Raw genomic sequence first — 19,763 nt, forward strand, 5'->3', positions numbered from 1 at the left:
GCTACTGCGCACACAATTCACAAACACAGAAAATAATTTTTTTTTTGGTTTGGACTGGAGTGTACTCTCGGGGGTTACAGCACCCTTAACGGTCAAGCCAGCCGGCCCTTTACTTATGACACAGGCGCACGCTTGGCACTACTTTGTTGATGCACGTGCGGCTACTGCGCACACAATTCACAAACACAGAAAATAATTTTTTTTTTGGTTTGGACTGGAGTGTACTTTCGGGGGTTACAGCACCCTTTAACGGTCAAGCCAGCCGGCCCTTTACTTATGACACAGGCGCACGCTTGGCACTACTTTGTTGAAGCACGTGCGGCTACTGCGCACACAATTCACAAACACAGAAAATAATTTTTTTTTGGGTTTGGACTGGAGTGTACTTTCGGGGGTTACAGCACCCTTTAACGGTCAAGCCAGCCGGCCCTTTACTTATGACACAGGCGCACGCTTGGCACTACTTTGTTGATGCACGTGCGGCTACTGCGCACACAATTCACAAACACAGAAAATATTTTTTTTTTTGGTTTGGACTGGAGTGTACTCTCGGGGGTTACAGCACCCTTAACGGTCAAGCCAGCCGGCCCTTTACTTATGACACAGGCGCACGCTTGGCACTACTTTGTTGATGCACGTGCGGCTACTGCGCACACAATTCACAAACACAGAAAATAATTTTTTTTTGGTTTGGACTGGAGTGTACTTTCGGGGGTTACAGCACCCTTTAACGGTCAAGCCAGCCGGCCCTTTACTTATGACACAGGCGCACGCTTGGCACTACTTTGTTGATGCACGTGCGGCTACTGCGCACACAATTCACAAACACAGAAAATTATTTTTTTTTTGGTTTGGACTGGAGTGTACTCTCGGGGGTTACAGCACCCTTTAACGGTCAAGCCAGCCGGCCCTTTACTTATGACACAGGCGCACGCTTGGCACTACTTTGTTGATGCACGTGCGGCTACTGCGCACACAATTCACAAACACAGAAAATAATTTTTTTTTTGGTTTGGACTGGAGTGTACTTTCGGGGGTTACAGCACCCTTTAACGGTCAAGCCAGCCGGCCCTTTACTTATGACACAGGCGCACGCTTGGCACTACTTTGTTGATGCACGTGCGGCTACTGCGCACACAATTCACAAACACAGAAAATAATTTTTTTGGGGTTTGGACTGGAGTGTACTTTCGGGGGTTACAGCACCCTTTAACGGACAAGCCAGCCGGCCTTTTACTTATGGGACACAGGCGCACGCTTGGCACTACTTTGTTGATGCACGTGCGGCTACTGCGCACACAATTCACAAACACAGAAAATAATTTTTTTTTTGGTTTGGACTGGAGTGTACTTTCGGGGGTTACAGCACCCTTAACGGTCAAGCCAACCGGCCCTTTACTTATGACACAGGCGCACGCTTGGCACTACTTTGTTGATGCACGTGCGGCTACTGCGCACACAATTCACAAACACAGAAAATATTTTTTTTTTGGTTTGGACTGGAGTGTACTTTCGGGGGTTACAGCACCCTTTAACGGTCAAGCCAGCCGGCCCTTTACTTATGACACAGGCGCACGCTTGGCACTACTTTGTTGATGCACGTGCGGCTACTGCGCACACAATTCACAAACACAGAAAATATATTATTTTTTTAGCACTTGGGGGGAGCACCCCTGATGGACAGAGCACCCCCTGGACAACACTACAGCACCCCTTTAGGACTGGGACACTGCACAGGACTTTGGAGTGGACACAGCCCCTATGGAGAACTGACTGCACAACACAGTCCAGCCAGCCCCTATGGACTTTGAAGTAGTGGACACAGCCCCTATTAACAACAGCAGCACAGCACAACACAGCCAGCCCCTATGGACTTTGAAGTAGTGGACAACAGCAGCACTACACTACACTACACTACACAGCACTAACTCCCACCCTCCCTCTTCACTGTCCACAGCCGAGTGAGAAAATGGCGCCGACGCGGGTACCTTATATAGGATCCAAAACCCGCGAGACTCGGAAGGCGGGATGATGACGTTTTGCCTCGATGTCAGATCCGAGTCAGGCGGGAAAAGTCGAGCCTGACTCGGATCGGACTCGGATCGGGGGGGCTCGGGGGGGTTCGGATTTCAGAAATCCGAACCCGCTCACCCCTAATATATATATATATTTATATATATCTCTCGTGTTTCTGCATCTGTATATATATATATATATATATATATATATATATAAAAAAGCAAAAGAAGGTGGCACTCTGCAGTCTTTCCAATAGTATGAAAAAGGTTAAATCTTTATTCCGACGTTTCGAGGGACAGCCCCTCGTCTTCAGGGATACATACACAATGAAAGGCTGTAACACAGCCATATATATACAAACATAGACATACAAACAATTAACACTGACGGTGCTCACCTGTCTGTCCCCGCCGTCCTCCCCACCGCGCCACTCGCTGTGCTTCCAGCGCATCCGGCGCGATGACGTCATCAGGCGGGGACATCCAGAGGCTCCGTCACAGGACTTGTTTTTTGGTTGCCAAGCAACCTCCATATCTATAATAAACAAATAATACACATAGAGTTATACTACAATCTATCAACGAATACATAGAGATAAAAAACATACAATTAAAAATCAAAACAAAACCCAATGAACCCGAGGATCCACTATAATGGCTTATATATTCCAAAATACCAACGAATACTCGTCTATCAACCCCCTGTTGTTATATGTATATACTAATCACATATAAAGCTAAAACAATTGTTAGCAAAATATTGGGTCTACCACTAATTAACCTTTACAAGAAACATTGCAATGGTAGCACTTCATTTAAGCCCTTTGGATTTATGGTATTAAGTTGGTAAATCCATTTACTCTCTTTCTGTAAAAGGATTTTATCCCTATTTCCTCCTCTTTTGTTAAACGGTACATGATCAATAATAATTGATCGAATGCTGGCCACACTGTGTTTTGCTGTTGCACAGTGCCTAGCCACCGGTTGCTCACTCGATCCAGTTTCTAGTGCCTGTCTAATGGCGCTCCTATGCAGCGCCATTCGTTCTTTGAATTGTCTCTGGGTCTTCCCTACATAGGCCAGACCCCAGGGACAACTCAACATGTAGACCACATGTGTAGTTGTACAGGTAACGGGAAAATTGATTTTCAAACGTCTACCCGTGTGCGGATGACCAAATGTATCTCCTGTCAATAAGGATCTGCACGTGACACATCCCAAGCAACGGTAACATCCTGGTCTGCGGGACAAAAAATTAGTTTTAGTAATTTTACCAAAACCGGTTATGTCCAGTTTTACTACCTGATCCCTGATGTTGGAATTCCTAGTGTAGCTGGGCAGTAACTGAGCATCCTGTAAAGACATCAAGTCCGGATCACTGGTAACCATGGGCCACCATTTCTTGGCCATACAATTAACCTGTTGGCTATTAGGCCCAAATCTGTTAACCCATGGGATCCTTTGCTTGGCTGCATTTATGTTTTTTTTAGATTTGAAGGTTTCTTCCCTAGGCATATCAACCACTTTTTGTTTTAGCCGCAAAAGATGCTGGCGCTTGTACCCTCTCTCAATAATCTTCTCCATCATAACATCCAATGCCTGATTCACTAGGGCTGGATCTGAGGTGATTCTTTTTACCCTCAGAAACTGTGAGTAGGGCAGCCCCTTTCGCAGGGGCAGCGGATGGAAACTTTCATGACGAAGCAATGTGTTTCTATCCGTCTCCTTACTATATAGCGAGGTACTGAGCTGTTGACCTTGACGATATATATTAACATCCAAATATTGAATAGATTCCCTGCTCATCTTATATGTGAGCTTAACTGGACTATTTGAAGAGTTTTGGGACTCCAATAGGGAAACCAATTCAATTTCTGGACCACTCCACAATATCAAGAGGTCATCAATAAACCTCAGATATAAAATAATATGTGGATTCAAAATCCCTTCTAAATATAGCAATTGCTGTTCCACACTGTACATAAATGCGTTGGCATATGCCAGGGCCACTGCCGATCCCATGGCACACCCTGCCCTCTGGATATAGTATTCTCCGTCATGGTAGAAGTAGTTCCTGGTCAGCACCATTGTTAGTAATGCCAGAAAAAATTCTACCGGCGGTCCACTCTACTTAGGATTATCCGTAATTAGCCCCTTTACAGCATCAATCCCATCCTTGTGGGGTATGCATGTGTTCAAACTTGTAACGTCTGCACTGCATAATATTACATTCTCAGGCAATGATTTCAATTCCTGCAATCGCAGCAATAGGTCCGTAAAATCTCTCAAATATGACTGTAACCCTTGTATACAAGGGTTCAACAAGGTGTCTAAATATGTTGCCACTGGCTGGAATAAAGATCCCCTGGCCGAAATAATCGGTCTGCCAGGAGGATCAATTACACTTTTGTGAATTTTAGGTATTGTATAATACAAAGGGACAATGGGGAACTCAACCTGCAAAGCCAAATACAACTCTTGATTAATTATTTTATCTTGTAATGCATCAGACAACAAGGAAAATAACTCAGATTGAAACATAGGAGTAGAGTCTGATGTTAACAATTCATAAGTGTCAACATCGTTAAGGTGTCGTGAACACTCTCTCCGATATGCCTCTAGATCCTGCACAACTACACTACCACCTTTATCAGCACCCCTTATGATGATATCTGTCCTTTTTGACAAAGATTTTAAGGCCGCCTTCTCTTCATTGCTCAAATTATGGTGATGAAATGACTCCTGCTGTAAATCAAGGCCCTGTTTATCCAACAACCTCGTGAATGTTTTGATGGACGCATTCTGCGAGGAGGGATCAAAATTAGATCTCGACATCATCTTTTTTAACCGAGGTGGCACTGCCGGTGTTGATGAAGATTGTGTGTTGTCCCTGTTCTTACCGAAAAATTCTTTCAGGCGGAGAGTCCTATTAAATTTGTAAGTATCTATTTTCCATTGAAAAGAGTCCACTTTAGATGTAGGAATGAACGAAAGTCCTGTGATGGAGCCTCTGGATGTCCCCGCCTGATGACGTCATCGCGCCGGATGCGCTGGAAGCACAGCGAGCGGCGCGGTGGGGAGGACGGCGGGGACAGACAGGTGAGCACAGTCATGCCAGAAAATTTAAGCAGTATCAGTGTCTCTCAGCAGGCCTCTAACCATCTCCACGGGCAGTGAGAGACTGACTACAGAGACTGACACTCTCTTTATTAGCCTCTCACAGATGGTTTGGCAAACAAAGCTCCTAATATAAATAGCAGTCAGAATGTCGACTCCATAATGTCTGCATGTACAGAATGCTGACATTCAACATGTCGTCACTGACATAATGAGATGCCATTGTGTATAATGACCCTATTCTAGAGTTAGGCTTCAATAAGGGTTAGGGTTATGCTGCATACACACGGTCAGATTTTGTTTAAGATCTGAACGATAACGATTGTAAAAATCGTTCAATCGTTCAAATCTTTGACATGTTGGGCATGCATCGACCAACGATGCATGTTCCCGCATGTCAGATAATGATATCTGACATCGACTGTGTTTGCAGTAAGATGTGGACGATTTCATTAATTTTATTACTGTCAGAAATCATTCATCGTTCACAAAATAGTTCAAATCGTTGATGAAATCGTTCAATCGTTTATCATTCTTCGTTATCATTCAACGAAATCCATGATCTGACAAATCTGACCGTGTGTATGCACCATAAGAGTGAGATTTAAAACAAAATCCATTGTCATTTAAGCAATTCCTGTAAAATAATTTTCATATTTTTAATCTAAATTAGTTAAATTCATCAATTTAAAATTTATATATGTTTTTTTATAAAATGCAATAAATACATTTTAAAAATATTTCCCTCTCATCTTTTGAAAAAGTTAAATGATGTATGGAACTTGTAAATGTATATAACATCTGGCAATATACTGTATAAAAGTATGACATTTTAACAGTTGTTATATTTGCCTGAGTTATGTGATGACTTAAAGCCTTTTAAATAGATGTTTCCATCCTTCCAATGCATTTTTAAACTGTCTAGGTTTCAATGAATCCAGAAATGTAAACTGAACAGCAAACACCTGTCAAACCTGTATAAGTAGACAGAAAGCCATAGAAAAGATTTATGGAGACAGGAACTTCCTTACAAATCCTGGGAGAGAGGCCAAGATACAAATGATTTGGGGATTAGGCAAAAAAGTAAATGTGCATCCATGGAAAAATAAAACCTTAAATATAAGATTATATGAAATAACCTCTGGATTCCATCTGTCAAAGCAGGTGTACTGTTAATTGTGACTGTCTTTTGAGATGACAAATATGACTACTGGGATGGTGTATGTAAGTATGACTGCTGCCTGGAGACACATATGAGGGATTGTGAGCACACCAACATAATGCTCCTTGTAGCAGAAATGGCTATGCACACGATAAAGTACTAGATGTACTAAGCCTTGGAGAGAGATAAAGTGGATAGAGATAAAGTACCAACCAATCAGCTCCTAACTGTCATGGCACATTATGGGAGTGTTGCGGCGTGTCGCTGAAGTTTTTGCATACTAAGACACTCAATCTTTTACCACTGAGGCCATACTCAGATGAAAACCTAGCACAGAGCAGATGCAAGTTTCAAAATATGGAAAGTGGCCCTCACACATACAAGTTTGAAAATCAAGGTTGTCTGTCAGATATCACACATTTAGCACTAGCAATACAGGTCACATAACATGTCATACTTGCCTACTCTCCCAGAACATCTCGAATATCAAGTAGCTCTCCAGGATTCCGGAAAGGTAGGCAAGTCTATCGTCCACTTCCTGAGTGAAGAGGGTGGTCCTGATGGATAACATTTGTTACATACAGTGCATGTCTCATTAATGTACTCTCTTTTATTGTACACAGGCCTAGAGAAAGGGAGGTACTAGGAGGACACCTGTACCGGCCCCGAGACCACTCAGGAATCCACATAGTCCAGCCCAGTACCTGACCACTTGCCTGCTTGTCAGAGCCGGATTAAGGGGGGTGCATTGGGGGCAAGTTACCCAGGCTCCCTTCTCTCAATCCATTAATAAGCTGTAGTGTAGTCTGAGCAGGGGTCGGGGCTACACAGCATTTGGAGTCTGATCAAGGGACAGGGCTACACGGCACTGTACAATCAGTGTCTGCATCATGGAAGAAAGGAGAGGAGGAGACTTGATTATCCAACAGCCATCTTATAATCAAGGGCGTCGGAATGGGGAGGGCAAGGGGGCAGCTCACCTCTCCAACAAACATTTGAAAGGCACCAAGGAGACTGGTGCAGTAGCCAAGGATGGCAGAGTGTTGCTGGCAGCAGAGGACTGGGGCTCTGACAGCCGCTCCTCCCACTCTTCTGTGTGCTCTGCAGCATCCAACGCCCGCAGCCCTGAGCTCCCACACTCATGGTGGGAGCAGCAGCAGCCTCCACCCAATCAGAGGGCAGTGTCAGCAATAGTGATGGCTGGCTGCTCCAAAAACAGTCTAATGGTGTGCTGTTGTAACTGGCTTTGTGTGCGAGTGTGGGACTGCATCACAACACGTACACAGCTCAGCTGCAGTTACCGGTCACGTTTCATCATTCACATTGTACCACAGCAGTGTTGGGGCAGTGGTAACCCAGCAACAGGTAAGTCAGACCCTCCAACTTGACCCGTTCCATTAGGTACAAAATGCTCTTCTCCTGGACTTACTTCTTAATTGCAGCCACCTGTGGTGAAACACCTGTCTCATCAATTAACAAGCTCAACACAGGTGACTGCAATTATATATTAGGGGGGAAGTCCAGGAGCAGAGCATTTTGTACCTGATGGAAGGGGTCATGTTGGAGGCTAGGGGTAAGTTGGAGAGGGAGGGCACCAAAATTAAAGTATATATTGCTGTTCTGACTCCCCTGCTTATAATGATAACATAGCTCAGAGAAGGGGAACTCTATGTATTGTGGCAGTATCATCAGAGATGGTGCTGGTGAGCAGCATATTTTGTGTGGGGCAGGAGAGATTCACCCACACAGAGAAGAAAAGGATTCTTGGAAGAGGTGTAAGGGCTGCCAAGTGAACTCAGTCCAGGGAGGACTGAGGCAGACCAGTCAGACAGAGTGAGGGCCAGGAGGCCTGAGCCTAGACCTGTAAGATACAGGGAAGGCTATCCAACTCTGGGACTGAGCTATGGTACCTGCAAGGAAGCAGGCCAGACTGTGAGAGGCAGCAGCCAACAAGCTAAGGAAGCTATACCAGGCCAGGAGGCCAGTGTCCAGTCCTGCTTGTGGCAGGAAGGACCACCAATCTCAGAGACTGTGAGAGACTTTCATGCAGAGTAGCTGCTTCTTTAGAGAGGGTTCATGAAGTGAGGTAGTGCCCTAAGAAAGGACTAGGAGTTTATTATTTTCCTGATTATGCTGGAAGTAAAGCACCACGTTCATTTGTTTTACTGGAATGCCATGTGTGGAGTCTGATTCTGCACCTAATCACTGCACCACTGACACTAGGCTACCAAGCTAATTACCCCAAGTATCACAGTATGTATGTTTAAGTATGTATGTATGTGTGTGACTGTGTATGTGTATTTATGTGTTACAATATTTGCCAGTATATGTGTAACTATGTATGTGTATATATGTATGTGAATATATGTATGTGTATAGTATAGTTGTGACTGTGTGTGACTATGTATATGTGTATGACAGTATGTATGTGTATTAGTGTGTGATTTTATGTATGTGCAGCTTTATGTATGTGCATGAACATATGTCTACATGCATGTGACTGTATGTATGTAATATGTGTGTGACTGTATGTGTATAAGTCTATGACTATGTATGTATGCATACCCCCCCCCCACTATCCCAATTTTGGTGGGACAGACATGCAGGGGCGTACTTACAATGTTTTTTCTAGTATTTTCTAATACTTACCAATAACTCTAATACTTACCTCTCCAAGGTCCCACATCGGGTGTCTCAGCCCTGCACATTAGGCCAGAAAATGGGTGCCTCATATTCCCGGCGATTTGCGCATGCGCAGTGAAGAAATCGCTGGGAAAATGGTGGCTGGGAAAATGGACTGCTGCTACAGTCAGCCATCAGTCTGCTGCCGGCTGCCGAGGGCCCCGGAAGGGAAATGCACACGGGCCCCCTCCTCTCTTAATACTCCCTGCCTTCCTTCCCCCCGCCAGTGGGCTTCATTGTCCTGCAGGAGGAAAGAAAGGGGGGAAATGCTCACCCTGCATGACATGAATTGGGGATGTGATGTGTGATCAGGCTCCCTTTTCATGTATGCGTTGAAAGCGCATGAGAACACAATTCCTGTGTCCCAAATTTTGCTCTTTAGAGCTCACCCTGTACTAAGTGCCCCGAGCACCCCAAAGATTTAATCCAGCTCTGCTGCTTGTGCCACTGCAGTGAATACTGCATTGCACAGGCATGAAGAGAGAGTCCTCAATCCAGCCCCAGTGGTCAGTGTCATAAAGATTGTACATTTTGCGGTGCTGCACACGTGATGTCATTATGTCATACTGCAACGGTGATTGGAAGAGGTTGGTGAAGCTGAGGCAGGAGCAGCCGAAGACACATAAGGTAAGTGTTAAGTCTAGGCTGGAGAGACAAAGGGAGGGGGGGCTTGTGCTGGAGCCGGAGATACACTGAAGAGGGAGGACTGGTGTGTCGGAGAGAAATGGGTGTGTGTGCTGGCATCAGAGAGCCACAGTTCCGAGGATAGAGGGATGGGGTTGGGTGCTGGTGCCAGAGAGACACGGTGACAAGGGAGCATTGCTGGTGCCAAAGGGACACATTTGTGGAGCAGAGGGGGGCGGGACTAGTGCACTGCTGCACAGAAAGGGGGAAGAGGCTGGAGATGGAGAGACATAGATGGGAATGAGGCTGGTGATGGCAAAATGGGATGGTTCTGCAGACTCTGGGATGGGTCTGGGGGGATGAACTGATAGGCGACAGGCTTGTACCTTCCGGGGAGGGATCCGCATCCCTAAAAAGGTTAGTGTACCAGGCCCTATGTATTTTGTTGTTGACCCTGATTGTACCTCTCCAGCACATACTTAGTAGTTGCAATTAAGTAATGGACAGGTTCCAGAGTGATACACAAGAGCTGACAGTAATGCAAAGAATCTGACACTCCAAGCCTTTAGGCTAGTCATTCCCTATCACTATACTGTCCTTTTTAGCAGCTCTGCTGATCTCCAAGGCATCACTTCTCGCTTTGACTTCTGACACACAGGTTACAGGTATGCTCAGGTTTACTGGCTTCACAGTATTTCTCAATCAGATTAGCTTAGTACAGTTCACTATCAGTCCTAGTATGCCTCTAAATGTGCCCATTGTCTCTGGAGCTGTGCATGGCTCTGATTGCCTGCTTAGCGTATCACTTATCTGCTGAGCTCTCTGGGGTAAATTTACTAAGATTCGATTTGGTCCAGATTTTTCCCGTTTTTCAACTTGGATAGGATCAGTCAATAACTGCTGTTTTTTTCACTTAAAACATCAGGAATTTACAACGCTCCCGGTTTTGACAGGATCATTTTTATTATTGGTGTATTTGGTCGATCCTGTCCATTTTGAAGTCCCGATTTAAATGGCTGAATTTGTCTCCCGAACAAGCAGGCTGCACATATCAGTGAAATACTGTATGTGCAGACTGTTTGTTCTTTTTTTTTTATTTTTAGGGTTAATTATTTAAAAAAAAATGACATGAGGTCCCCCCCAAAAGGCTAACCTGCCCCAGACTTGCCAGCCTGTCCTGGTACCTAAAATTACGGGGAACAAAACGTGTAGGGTTCCACCGTAAATTAGGTACCAGCACCAGGCTGCAGGGCCAGTCCTACTTTTAATTATAGGGGGGAAAAATGTAGTAGGGATCCCCCTATAACTACAACCAGCACCGGACCCTTTCTAGCGGGGGGCTGATGCCACAGCAGGGGAGCCCTATCACTGGGCCCCCCCAGCTGCAGCATTAGTCCTGACCACCAGTCAGCCCAGGGGAGTTGGAGACCCCCCCAATAAAGGGGTCACCCTCTCCAGGGCACCCCTGACCTAGGCTGATAGTCCGGGGCTATCCCCGCCACCCTAGGGCGGTACGTGGCAGGTTGATAATGTATGTAGTGTGTAAAAAATAGAATTAACAACATTGTCTTTGGTCCATCTTCAAACGATCCATCGTGCATCCTGGACTTTTTTCCCAGATTGCCAGATCTGTCTTACAGCACGGCAGACCTGACAATGCGATGTGCGACTAGCGGGGACGCGCATCGCATCGTGATCATGAATGGGGACTAATAATTTTTGCCTATTTTACATGATTTGTCGTTCCGATGCGTCGGAATCGGGCAGATCGGGTAAAATAACGGTAACTGTGTAGGCACCTTAATGTAAACAGGTATTGATATTATGGGGCATATTTATCACAATCCGCATTTTAATGGGGATGTGATAAATATTTTTCATGTAAATGCCTATATGAAAATTAATATTTCATGCAAATTTACTACAAGAGCCCATCCTTGCAAAGAACAGGATGCAGTGTGATAGCTATCACATTGCATAAAGCTATCATAATGCTTCCTGGTTCAGGTCCCAGATGCACACTGCACGTGTGCACACATCTCCAGGGGGAAACAGTGAAGGAGCAGGAGACACCCTCTCAGGAGTAATCCTGTGAAATAGTAACGCATACTGTTGGCTACTATAGGACATCTGGAGATATCGTTATCTTATCGGGGCCAAGCTCCAGAATGCAACAAATTCTGAAGCTTTTATAAATCCTGCAGCACTGCAGAAACATATGGGGGCTGCATTTCTGCACAAAAATGGAGGAATTGTGGCAGATATTGGAGATATCTGCTGCAATCCCTCCATAGTACATCTGGGGGATCCTTACTATTTGTGGATTCCCCCCTAAAAACAGCCATATCACGCAATTATTTAATGTTAAATAGGCAATTATAGGAGAAAAGGGTATACACAATCAATGAAGAATAACAAAGCAGGCTGACTTATACTGCCCATCCACTAGCAGACCTCAAAACGACTGCACGATTACGACATTGTAATCGTGCAGTCATTTGTCAGTCTGTGATGTGCCTACACTGAACAAGCAGATGTTCAGTGTAGGCACATCAATCATCTGCAAACATGCTGAACCTGACGTTATTGTCAGGTTGTCCAGCATGTTTGCCCGATGTGGGAGCGCGTATTGCTGGTCGTTTTAGACATTTTTGCAAACGATTTATGAACGATTGAACGATATCGTTATCGGTCAATCGCTCAACTTAATCGTCTAGTGGATGGACACCTTTAGACTTTTGCATCTGAATATTTTTTTTTTTAATAAATGGAAATTTGCATGTTTTTATATTATGTACATTGTATTTACAATGGTGGATGACAAATTGTACAAATTCAGGAGACTTCTTAGTAGGAGTAGGAAAGTGGCAAGTGGACCATACTCTACTAACAGCACGCCATAGTGCAAAATGTGATTAACGAAAACTGTTTGAGTGTGCTTTTGGTTTGGTTTCATATAGCAAACAAAAAATTATTACATTAAAAGCTTTTAGCAGATCTGACAAAGGGCCTGATTCAGAGATGGACGCTAATACGATTATCAAGCAGATCAAGCGATTGCTTACCATCGCGCATGTGTAAGAGCAGTGCGGTACCTGCTGCCATACAGGTGTACTCTCATGACTTACCTGGCGTCGCACCCTCTCGCCTTCAGGCCGTATGGTGAACAGACGGTCCTGGAATACCAAACTGGACACAGACATGATGACCTAGGAGAAAGGAGATGATGTGAGAGCAGTCCTTCCTCAACGCAGACTGATATTCCCTACCGGATAGAGGACCACACAAAACGGATTTGGGTTTTAAGTGAAGATCATCACTAGCACTTTTGGCCTCAGATCCTGAGTTTCACCTATTTGTACTTTCGCACCAGGTAGAACTCAACCTTCCACCGGAGTACAAGGTCCACTGTCCGCCCAGAAGGAAAGAAAGACAGATAGAGACAAACAAACGTTAAGAGAAAGTACACACATAGATGTTTCTCACCGTGTCCACTCTTGATCTTCATCCGTCCACTTGCCTACAGATCCCTGTAAGGAGACAACAAAACACAACAGCCGTGCAGGGCCTAAACTTAAATTAAATGTGTCACGCCACTACACTTACTATGACAACATCGCCCTCAACCTACTGCGTGTGTAGTGTGGCACGTTTAACAATAAAAAATTTTTACTTTTACCCTGCACAGAACAATAACCATCATGACAGACGGTAATTACACAAGAGCAAAACACGGTACTGTCTCTTTAAATGTTTGCTACCTGTCTAACTAGAGCTGGCCAGCTCCTCTTTTGAGAAAACCATTGCTTTAGCGGGAGCCTGACAACTCCAACAGGGTATCAGTTTCCTATGGGTGTGGAGAGCTAGGGCCACTCCTCCACACAAGGTATACAACCAGAGGGTGGGAGCCGCAGAGCTGATGACACACCTCACACCTCTGAGATATAGATATATATATATATATGCAATTGCCAACCTAATTATCATTTTAGTGACCTGGGCCTACTGCCTGTTCACTCTCGAGGGCTCAGTGCCTGGGCCTAATGCCCAGGGTTGTACTGGTGGCTCAGGCTATAAGCCTGACTATTTCAGGAGCACAGAGAAGAGACTTGGGCCTAATGCCCAGAGTCCCCTTTTTGACAATGATGGTTCAGGACTATGAGCCTGCCTAAGTGAGGGGCTCCCCTAGTGGCCTGGGCCTAATGCACAGAGCTACTTCATACATTTATGGTGGGCACGGACAGGACCGCCCACCTAACTGTACTTTTAGTGACCTGTACCTAACACTCAGTTTACTCCTAACAAACTTAATTGCAATCTATAGGGCCTATTGCCCCCTATGGTGCCCGGGTATAGTGCCCGCCTATTTGCCCACATGCCTAATGCCTGAAAGTGCCCACGGGCCTAGTGCCTGACTGCCCTGGTGATCTAGGGAGAATTAACTGATACTGGTGGCCCCCTGGGAGGGTTAGAGTTAGGCTGCGGGGAGGAGGGTAAGGGTTAGGCACCCCCTAGGGAGGTTATGGTTAGGGGGGGGAGGTTAGGTTGCTTACCAGCTGTAGTCGTGATTTTCAACAGTCGGGCTTCCAGCATCTGTATTTGTTACATGGGCATGCATAAATTAGCCACTGTGAGTGTATACGTAGCTCTGTGTGTCTGAAGAGCTCCCAAGGCTGCGGCAGGTCAGACCTGCCGCAAGGATAAGATGGCCGCCGATGTTACGGTGATGTTATCGATATTTACGCAGGAGTGCATCATTGGACGCAGGTAAAAAGACAGCAGTGGGCGTCCTTATGCTAGGGTGATCTTTGCAGACATTAGCATATTTTCACTGCTGCATTGAATATGAATTGCAGCAGCGATCGCATTAGCGTCCATATCTTAATCAGGCCCAAAATTCCATCTGATTAGAATACATTGCAGAGAATGCTGTAGTGACTCCCATACAACACTGACAATGTTTTAGTGACCACCATAGATTGAAGAATGTGTCTTAGGGACACAAAACTCTTTAAACTGTACTAAATTGATAAAAGCACTACTGATAAAATTATATAAATTTAACTAATGCTTGTTCTAAATTACCTACTAATAAACAGGTCACAGTGGGTAGTGTTGGTTGAATAACACCTCTATGCTGATGCACAGTGCAGTCTTATAGATGTCCACAGCTGGCCAAAGGCACTGAAAATAGGACAGGCCCGAGGGGTATCTGCCACCTTAGCCTCTGGTGCAGCCATCACCTAGGAACTGGGAAGCTGGACAGGATATGGGGACTTGTAGGACACATTTATTATGGAACCACATTCATCCTGATTAGATTCATATGTGAGTGTGTGAGTGTAGGAGACAATGCAAAATATACAGTAGCTGAGGAAGGAATGTTCTCATTACCATGCCTTTTACAATTACGTATTAGCAATTATATGGAATTATGAAGCAAGACGTTCTACTAAAATGAACAATCACTATTTTGAAATACAACTTTGTGCTTGGGTGGAGTAGACAATTTGAGAATATTTCTATATATCTCTTTTTTATTTTTTAACCTATTGCAGTTTACATTGAAAGTGTGCAATTCCATTGTCCAAAGATAAGAACATTTTAAAAAATGTCATGCTAAATATTTACTTCATTCCACAGTTGACTGCTGATGACCCTTTGTATAGAGAACCAACTGTCCCTAACCAACTGTCACCATCCCCATCCGCATGGAGCACACTAGGCCAAAGAGAGATAAGAGTTACAGAAATGAAAGTTTGCATGCCTTTGATGGACCAATCCATGTTGCTGTGTTTATACTTGCATCACATCTATTCAGCATGACAAAGTGTTGTCCAGAGGGAGAGCAGGATCCTCATACTTGATACTCTGTCTTGTTTTGCCATTTCTGAAGGTACAGCCCTGCCAAACTGCTCTAGTTGGAGCTGAGGGTGGCCACAAAAATACCAACAAAAGAGCCTTTTTGGCTTTTATATGAGCCTCCTTTTACTGATTCTCAAGAGTCTTTTCCCTCACTCATACTGCTGTCATTGATGGACTCTCAGTAGTACATAATTGGTTGGTGGATATTGTTGATATTAAAATTAGTAGTAACATCATCATTTGGCACATGCCACTGTGTTTTTATTTATTATTTGGAATTTTGGCCTGATGCATATTACTGCGCTATAATAATACATATTACATCCCTTCCAATGCATGCATGAAAAATATGGGCAGGCTGTAAATGCAGAGATAGGATGAAAAAATTGCATAAGCATCACATGACTGGAGGCCTTGGAGTTCCCAAACTGTTAAAGTACTACTGTACAAGGCAACATACAAAACCCTATGTATACTGTGGTACTTGTCCCCACATTGTAAAGTATGGACATCTATAGAGGAAGAGCTACTTGATAAGTTCTCCTTATATTCTCTATTGTGGATCCCCTCTCATATCAGAACCAGAGTAGTAAATACTTTCCCCACAGTAAAATTTTCCCTGTCGATTTGAAACTCATGTACTCGTACTTACCAAATGGAGTCAGCACATCCCTTCTTTACTCCTTGTTGGAATAATGTGAAATTCATCCCAGGATAAGATCATAAGGAGTACCTTGTTTGGACAAAATAATATACTCTTTCCAAATAACTAAGCTCCTTTGCGATCCTTTTTAGTCTTTGCACGCCTCTCTAAATTCTATCTCCTTCAAAATGTTTTGTTTCAGTAAGTACAAGTTAGCCTTATAACTCAATTTGTCACTGATTCCATTGCCACAAATTTCCCCGATAGAGTCGTTCTACATAAATGAAGTATCATCCAAGGGCATGGTATCTACATTATATTAATTGTTATTAACCGACAATCAACCCTTAAAAGATTAACATGAACTCTCTTGGAAAAGAGATTCGGGGAGACATTGGACCCTGAAGAGAGGAATGTAATTAAAGCTAATTTGGCTAAAGCCTCCATTTCAGTGAGAATAAAACACCTTTTCTATAGGTGGTTTAGAGTGCCTACATGTCTTTATACATTGTTGCCAAACTCCACCGATCAATCCTGGAGATCATGCTGACACAGAGGCACCCTGCTGCACATCTGGTGGACATGCTTAAACTTGTCTCCTTGCTCGACTAAATTACATGTTCTTATACAATTTATACCCAACATTCAGATGCCTTATTATTTGCTCTTTTCCAGCCTTCTCAGACCCTTACCTGACACCACTAGTTATAGCCAAAAACTTATCAAACAAAATCTAAAAATCTTTCTTGGAAGATCCCAGATCCTCCCATGGCTACTGTCAACAGCATATGATCTACCTACCAAATGGAAAATGGCCAAATTACGTAATACTTGAGATGGTTTAAGGAAAATATAGTCACCATGGTCGGACAACTTATTCTTAGTAGCATTTTTTTAACAAAACATGCCATTGCCATTGTACCTCTTTGGTCAGCAGTCAGCAGTATTAAGGTTTCTTCATTTAGAAAAGTTTTTAAGTAATATCTTAAAGAAAACTATGTGATTTTATTAAGGGATAACAGGTCCACATTGAGAACATGTGGATCATAATATTAATGCAGCCATGCAGGACATTTTCATATCTTCTCTATCTAATAATTTTTCCTTATTTGCACATAATTAATTAGATAATTAGAATGCATTCCTTCGAGCAGAGGGCCCCAAACTCCACCATTACAGCCCAGGATATCCATGCTTGAACCCAGATAGTTAAATCAAATTGACTGTAGTGCTAATTAAGTCACCTGTGCAAGCATGGATATCCTTAAATCCTGGACTGTAATGGTGGAGTTTGGGAATCGCTGCCTTAGAGCATTGATGTTTATTCTGTTAGTGATTTCTCTCTCTCTCTCATTTTTTACACAGAAATTAATGGCACCGAACTATGCCCACTGCCATTTGCACCAGCCGATTTCATGTCTTCTGATTTTTCCTTTGTTCCCCACCTTCGATATCTGAGACTGGATGGAAATCAGCTGAAACCCCCAATACCATTGGATGTTATCATGTGTTTTCGACTGTTGCAATCTGTGGTTATCTGAGTAATAATACGCACTGCTAAAAAACATTTCTAATGCAGTGAGTCTTTTACCAACACACATAAAACAGTAGTTTTCTTACACCTATTGCTATTAACACATTACTAGTATATCTGTACACATGTGGTAATTCTAGCAGTGTAATGCTGTCCAGTGTCACCAGTTTACCATGAAGTATGAATATTGCACAATTTTAAAAAAAATCACTTTCTAGCAACATTACTACCCTGTACATCTGTATATTTCTCACACTCCAAACATAGATATCTAAAATGTTTTAAATCATTTTAAACTAGCTGTTCCTAAATAGAAATTTATAAAGGTGATAATAAAATATATGACTGATCAATTTGCTACATTAAGAAGAAATGTGTTGAAGCAAGCACTAGACATATAGGGGCATATCCAATTGGCTGCAAGGTTTTCACCGGAAAAATGTACACAGAGATCGCAACAAATTAATCTATTACTGCAGGTATCACACTCCAGATACCCGAGGTATCAAATAGAAAAACATGAATACATGCCGGCGTTTGGGATCCTGGCGGTCAGAATACCGACGCTGGCATCCCAACAGAGTTAGAATACCAACACTTTGTTGATCAGTATCCTAACCATCCCCCTGCCCTACCCTGACCCTAACCCTCCCTCCCCGTTGCCTAAACCTAACCTCCCCCTTAGTGCCTAAACCCAATTTCACCCTTCCAGCACCCTAAACCTAACCCTCCCGCCTTAGTGCCTAATCCTCTCCCTAGTGCTTAACCCTAACCCCTAACCCTAATTCTCCCCCTAACACCAACGGGGGCAGTCGATATGCCGGTGTCGGCATTCTGACTAGTGTCGGGATTCCGGCGTCAGCATTCTGACTGCCGGAATCCCAGAAAAAATCGGTCAAAATTTTTTTGAAGGAAAAAATCTTTTAAAAGATGGGAACAACCTATACTCTAAAAAAAAATCTAAAAAATATTGGGTAACAGTAAAAATAGTTATTGTCGCAAAGAAAAATATTAGTTTTTTTAAAATGCATTAAATGGCCGATTTGTGCATTTTTTAAGTAAAAAAATTATAAAAAGCAAACATTTTTCATTTTATTATAAACTAATAAAACAAAATATGCACAAAAAAGTGTAAAAAAGGTGATTTGGGGGTAATTGTAAGCCAATTGAAAAAATAAAATAATAAGATGAAAAGGCAATTATTTTTTATTTAAATAAATACTTTAATTAAATTTAGACTGTTCTGGGGCTGTGAGAAAACAGCCATGATAATTACTATAGAAATCACCATGACTGATTTTCTACCCAGGTATTTCCCGCAGCCAGGTAAAAATTTTCCCTGCAGTTGTATATGCCTCTAAGAGACTATACTACACTAATTACTTTAAGAACATTTTAAAGTCAATGGAATTATATTTCATTATGATGTTAATATATATATATATATGGATCCAATCGGTCCGGCACTCCCGTATCCCGTGGTATATAATGGCCTGCGTGCCCTCCTCAAAGTAAAACGATAAGGTGCAAAGGGAATGGGCGGCACTGCAGGACTTTTACCATAAGCAAAATTTTAATGCCAACGTTTCAGGGCTTCACGCCCCTTTATCAAGGTTACATACGTATGTAACCTTGATAAAGGGGCGTGAAGCCCTGAAATGTTGGCATTAAAATTTTGCTTATGGTAAAAGTCCTGCAGTGCCGCCCATTCCCTTTGCACCTTATATATATATATATATATATATATATATATATATAAAATACTGCACATGACTGATGTACACCACAGTACCAAGTATTACTAGAGTTTACTGCTTTTGAATAATTACCTATTTTTATTTTTGTACTGGTGCCAGAGGATGTGAGGAGGTGGTATTAAATCATGCTAATCAACCTCTTAACTAAAGCAAACAAGTTATAGTAATAAAAAGAGTGACATACTGTATCTACCCCAAACACAAAGTAAAACAATACATTATTTATAAATAGAACAACAAAGTGTTAGCATTTTTTTTTTAATGTGTAATGAAAACCATACGTATACTTTTACACATGATTTAATAGATCTAAATGTGTAGAAGCTTCAGCGTTAAAAAGCACAATTAGGCCTCATATACC

General features: G+C 43.0%; 1 protein-coding gene across 1 annotated transcript in view; it reads left to right on the forward strand.

Annotated features, from left to right (window-relative positions):
• LOC148433702 (prolargin-like) overlaps window positions 1-19,193 on the forward strand; it is an 80,535-nt gene extending 61,342 nt beyond the window's left edge. The window contains exon 2 of the mRNA XM_088465815.1: window positions 17,477-19,193. Coding sequence (XP_088321941.1) covers window positions 17,477-17,652 — 176 coding nt within the window. The 3' untranslated portion in view covers window positions 17,653-19,193. The remainder of the gene's footprint in view (window positions 1-17,476) is intronic.
• Window positions 19,194-19,763: the final 570 nt, after the last annotated feature.

Source organism: Taudactylus pleione, unplaced genomic scaffold (assembly GCF_031769625.1).
Source record: "Taudactylus pleione unplaced genomic scaffold, aTauple2 ptg002154l, whole genome shotgun sequence".
Classification (NCBI taxonomy): Eukaryota; Metazoa; Chordata; class Amphibia; order Anura; family Myobatrachidae; genus Taudactylus; species Taudactylus pleione.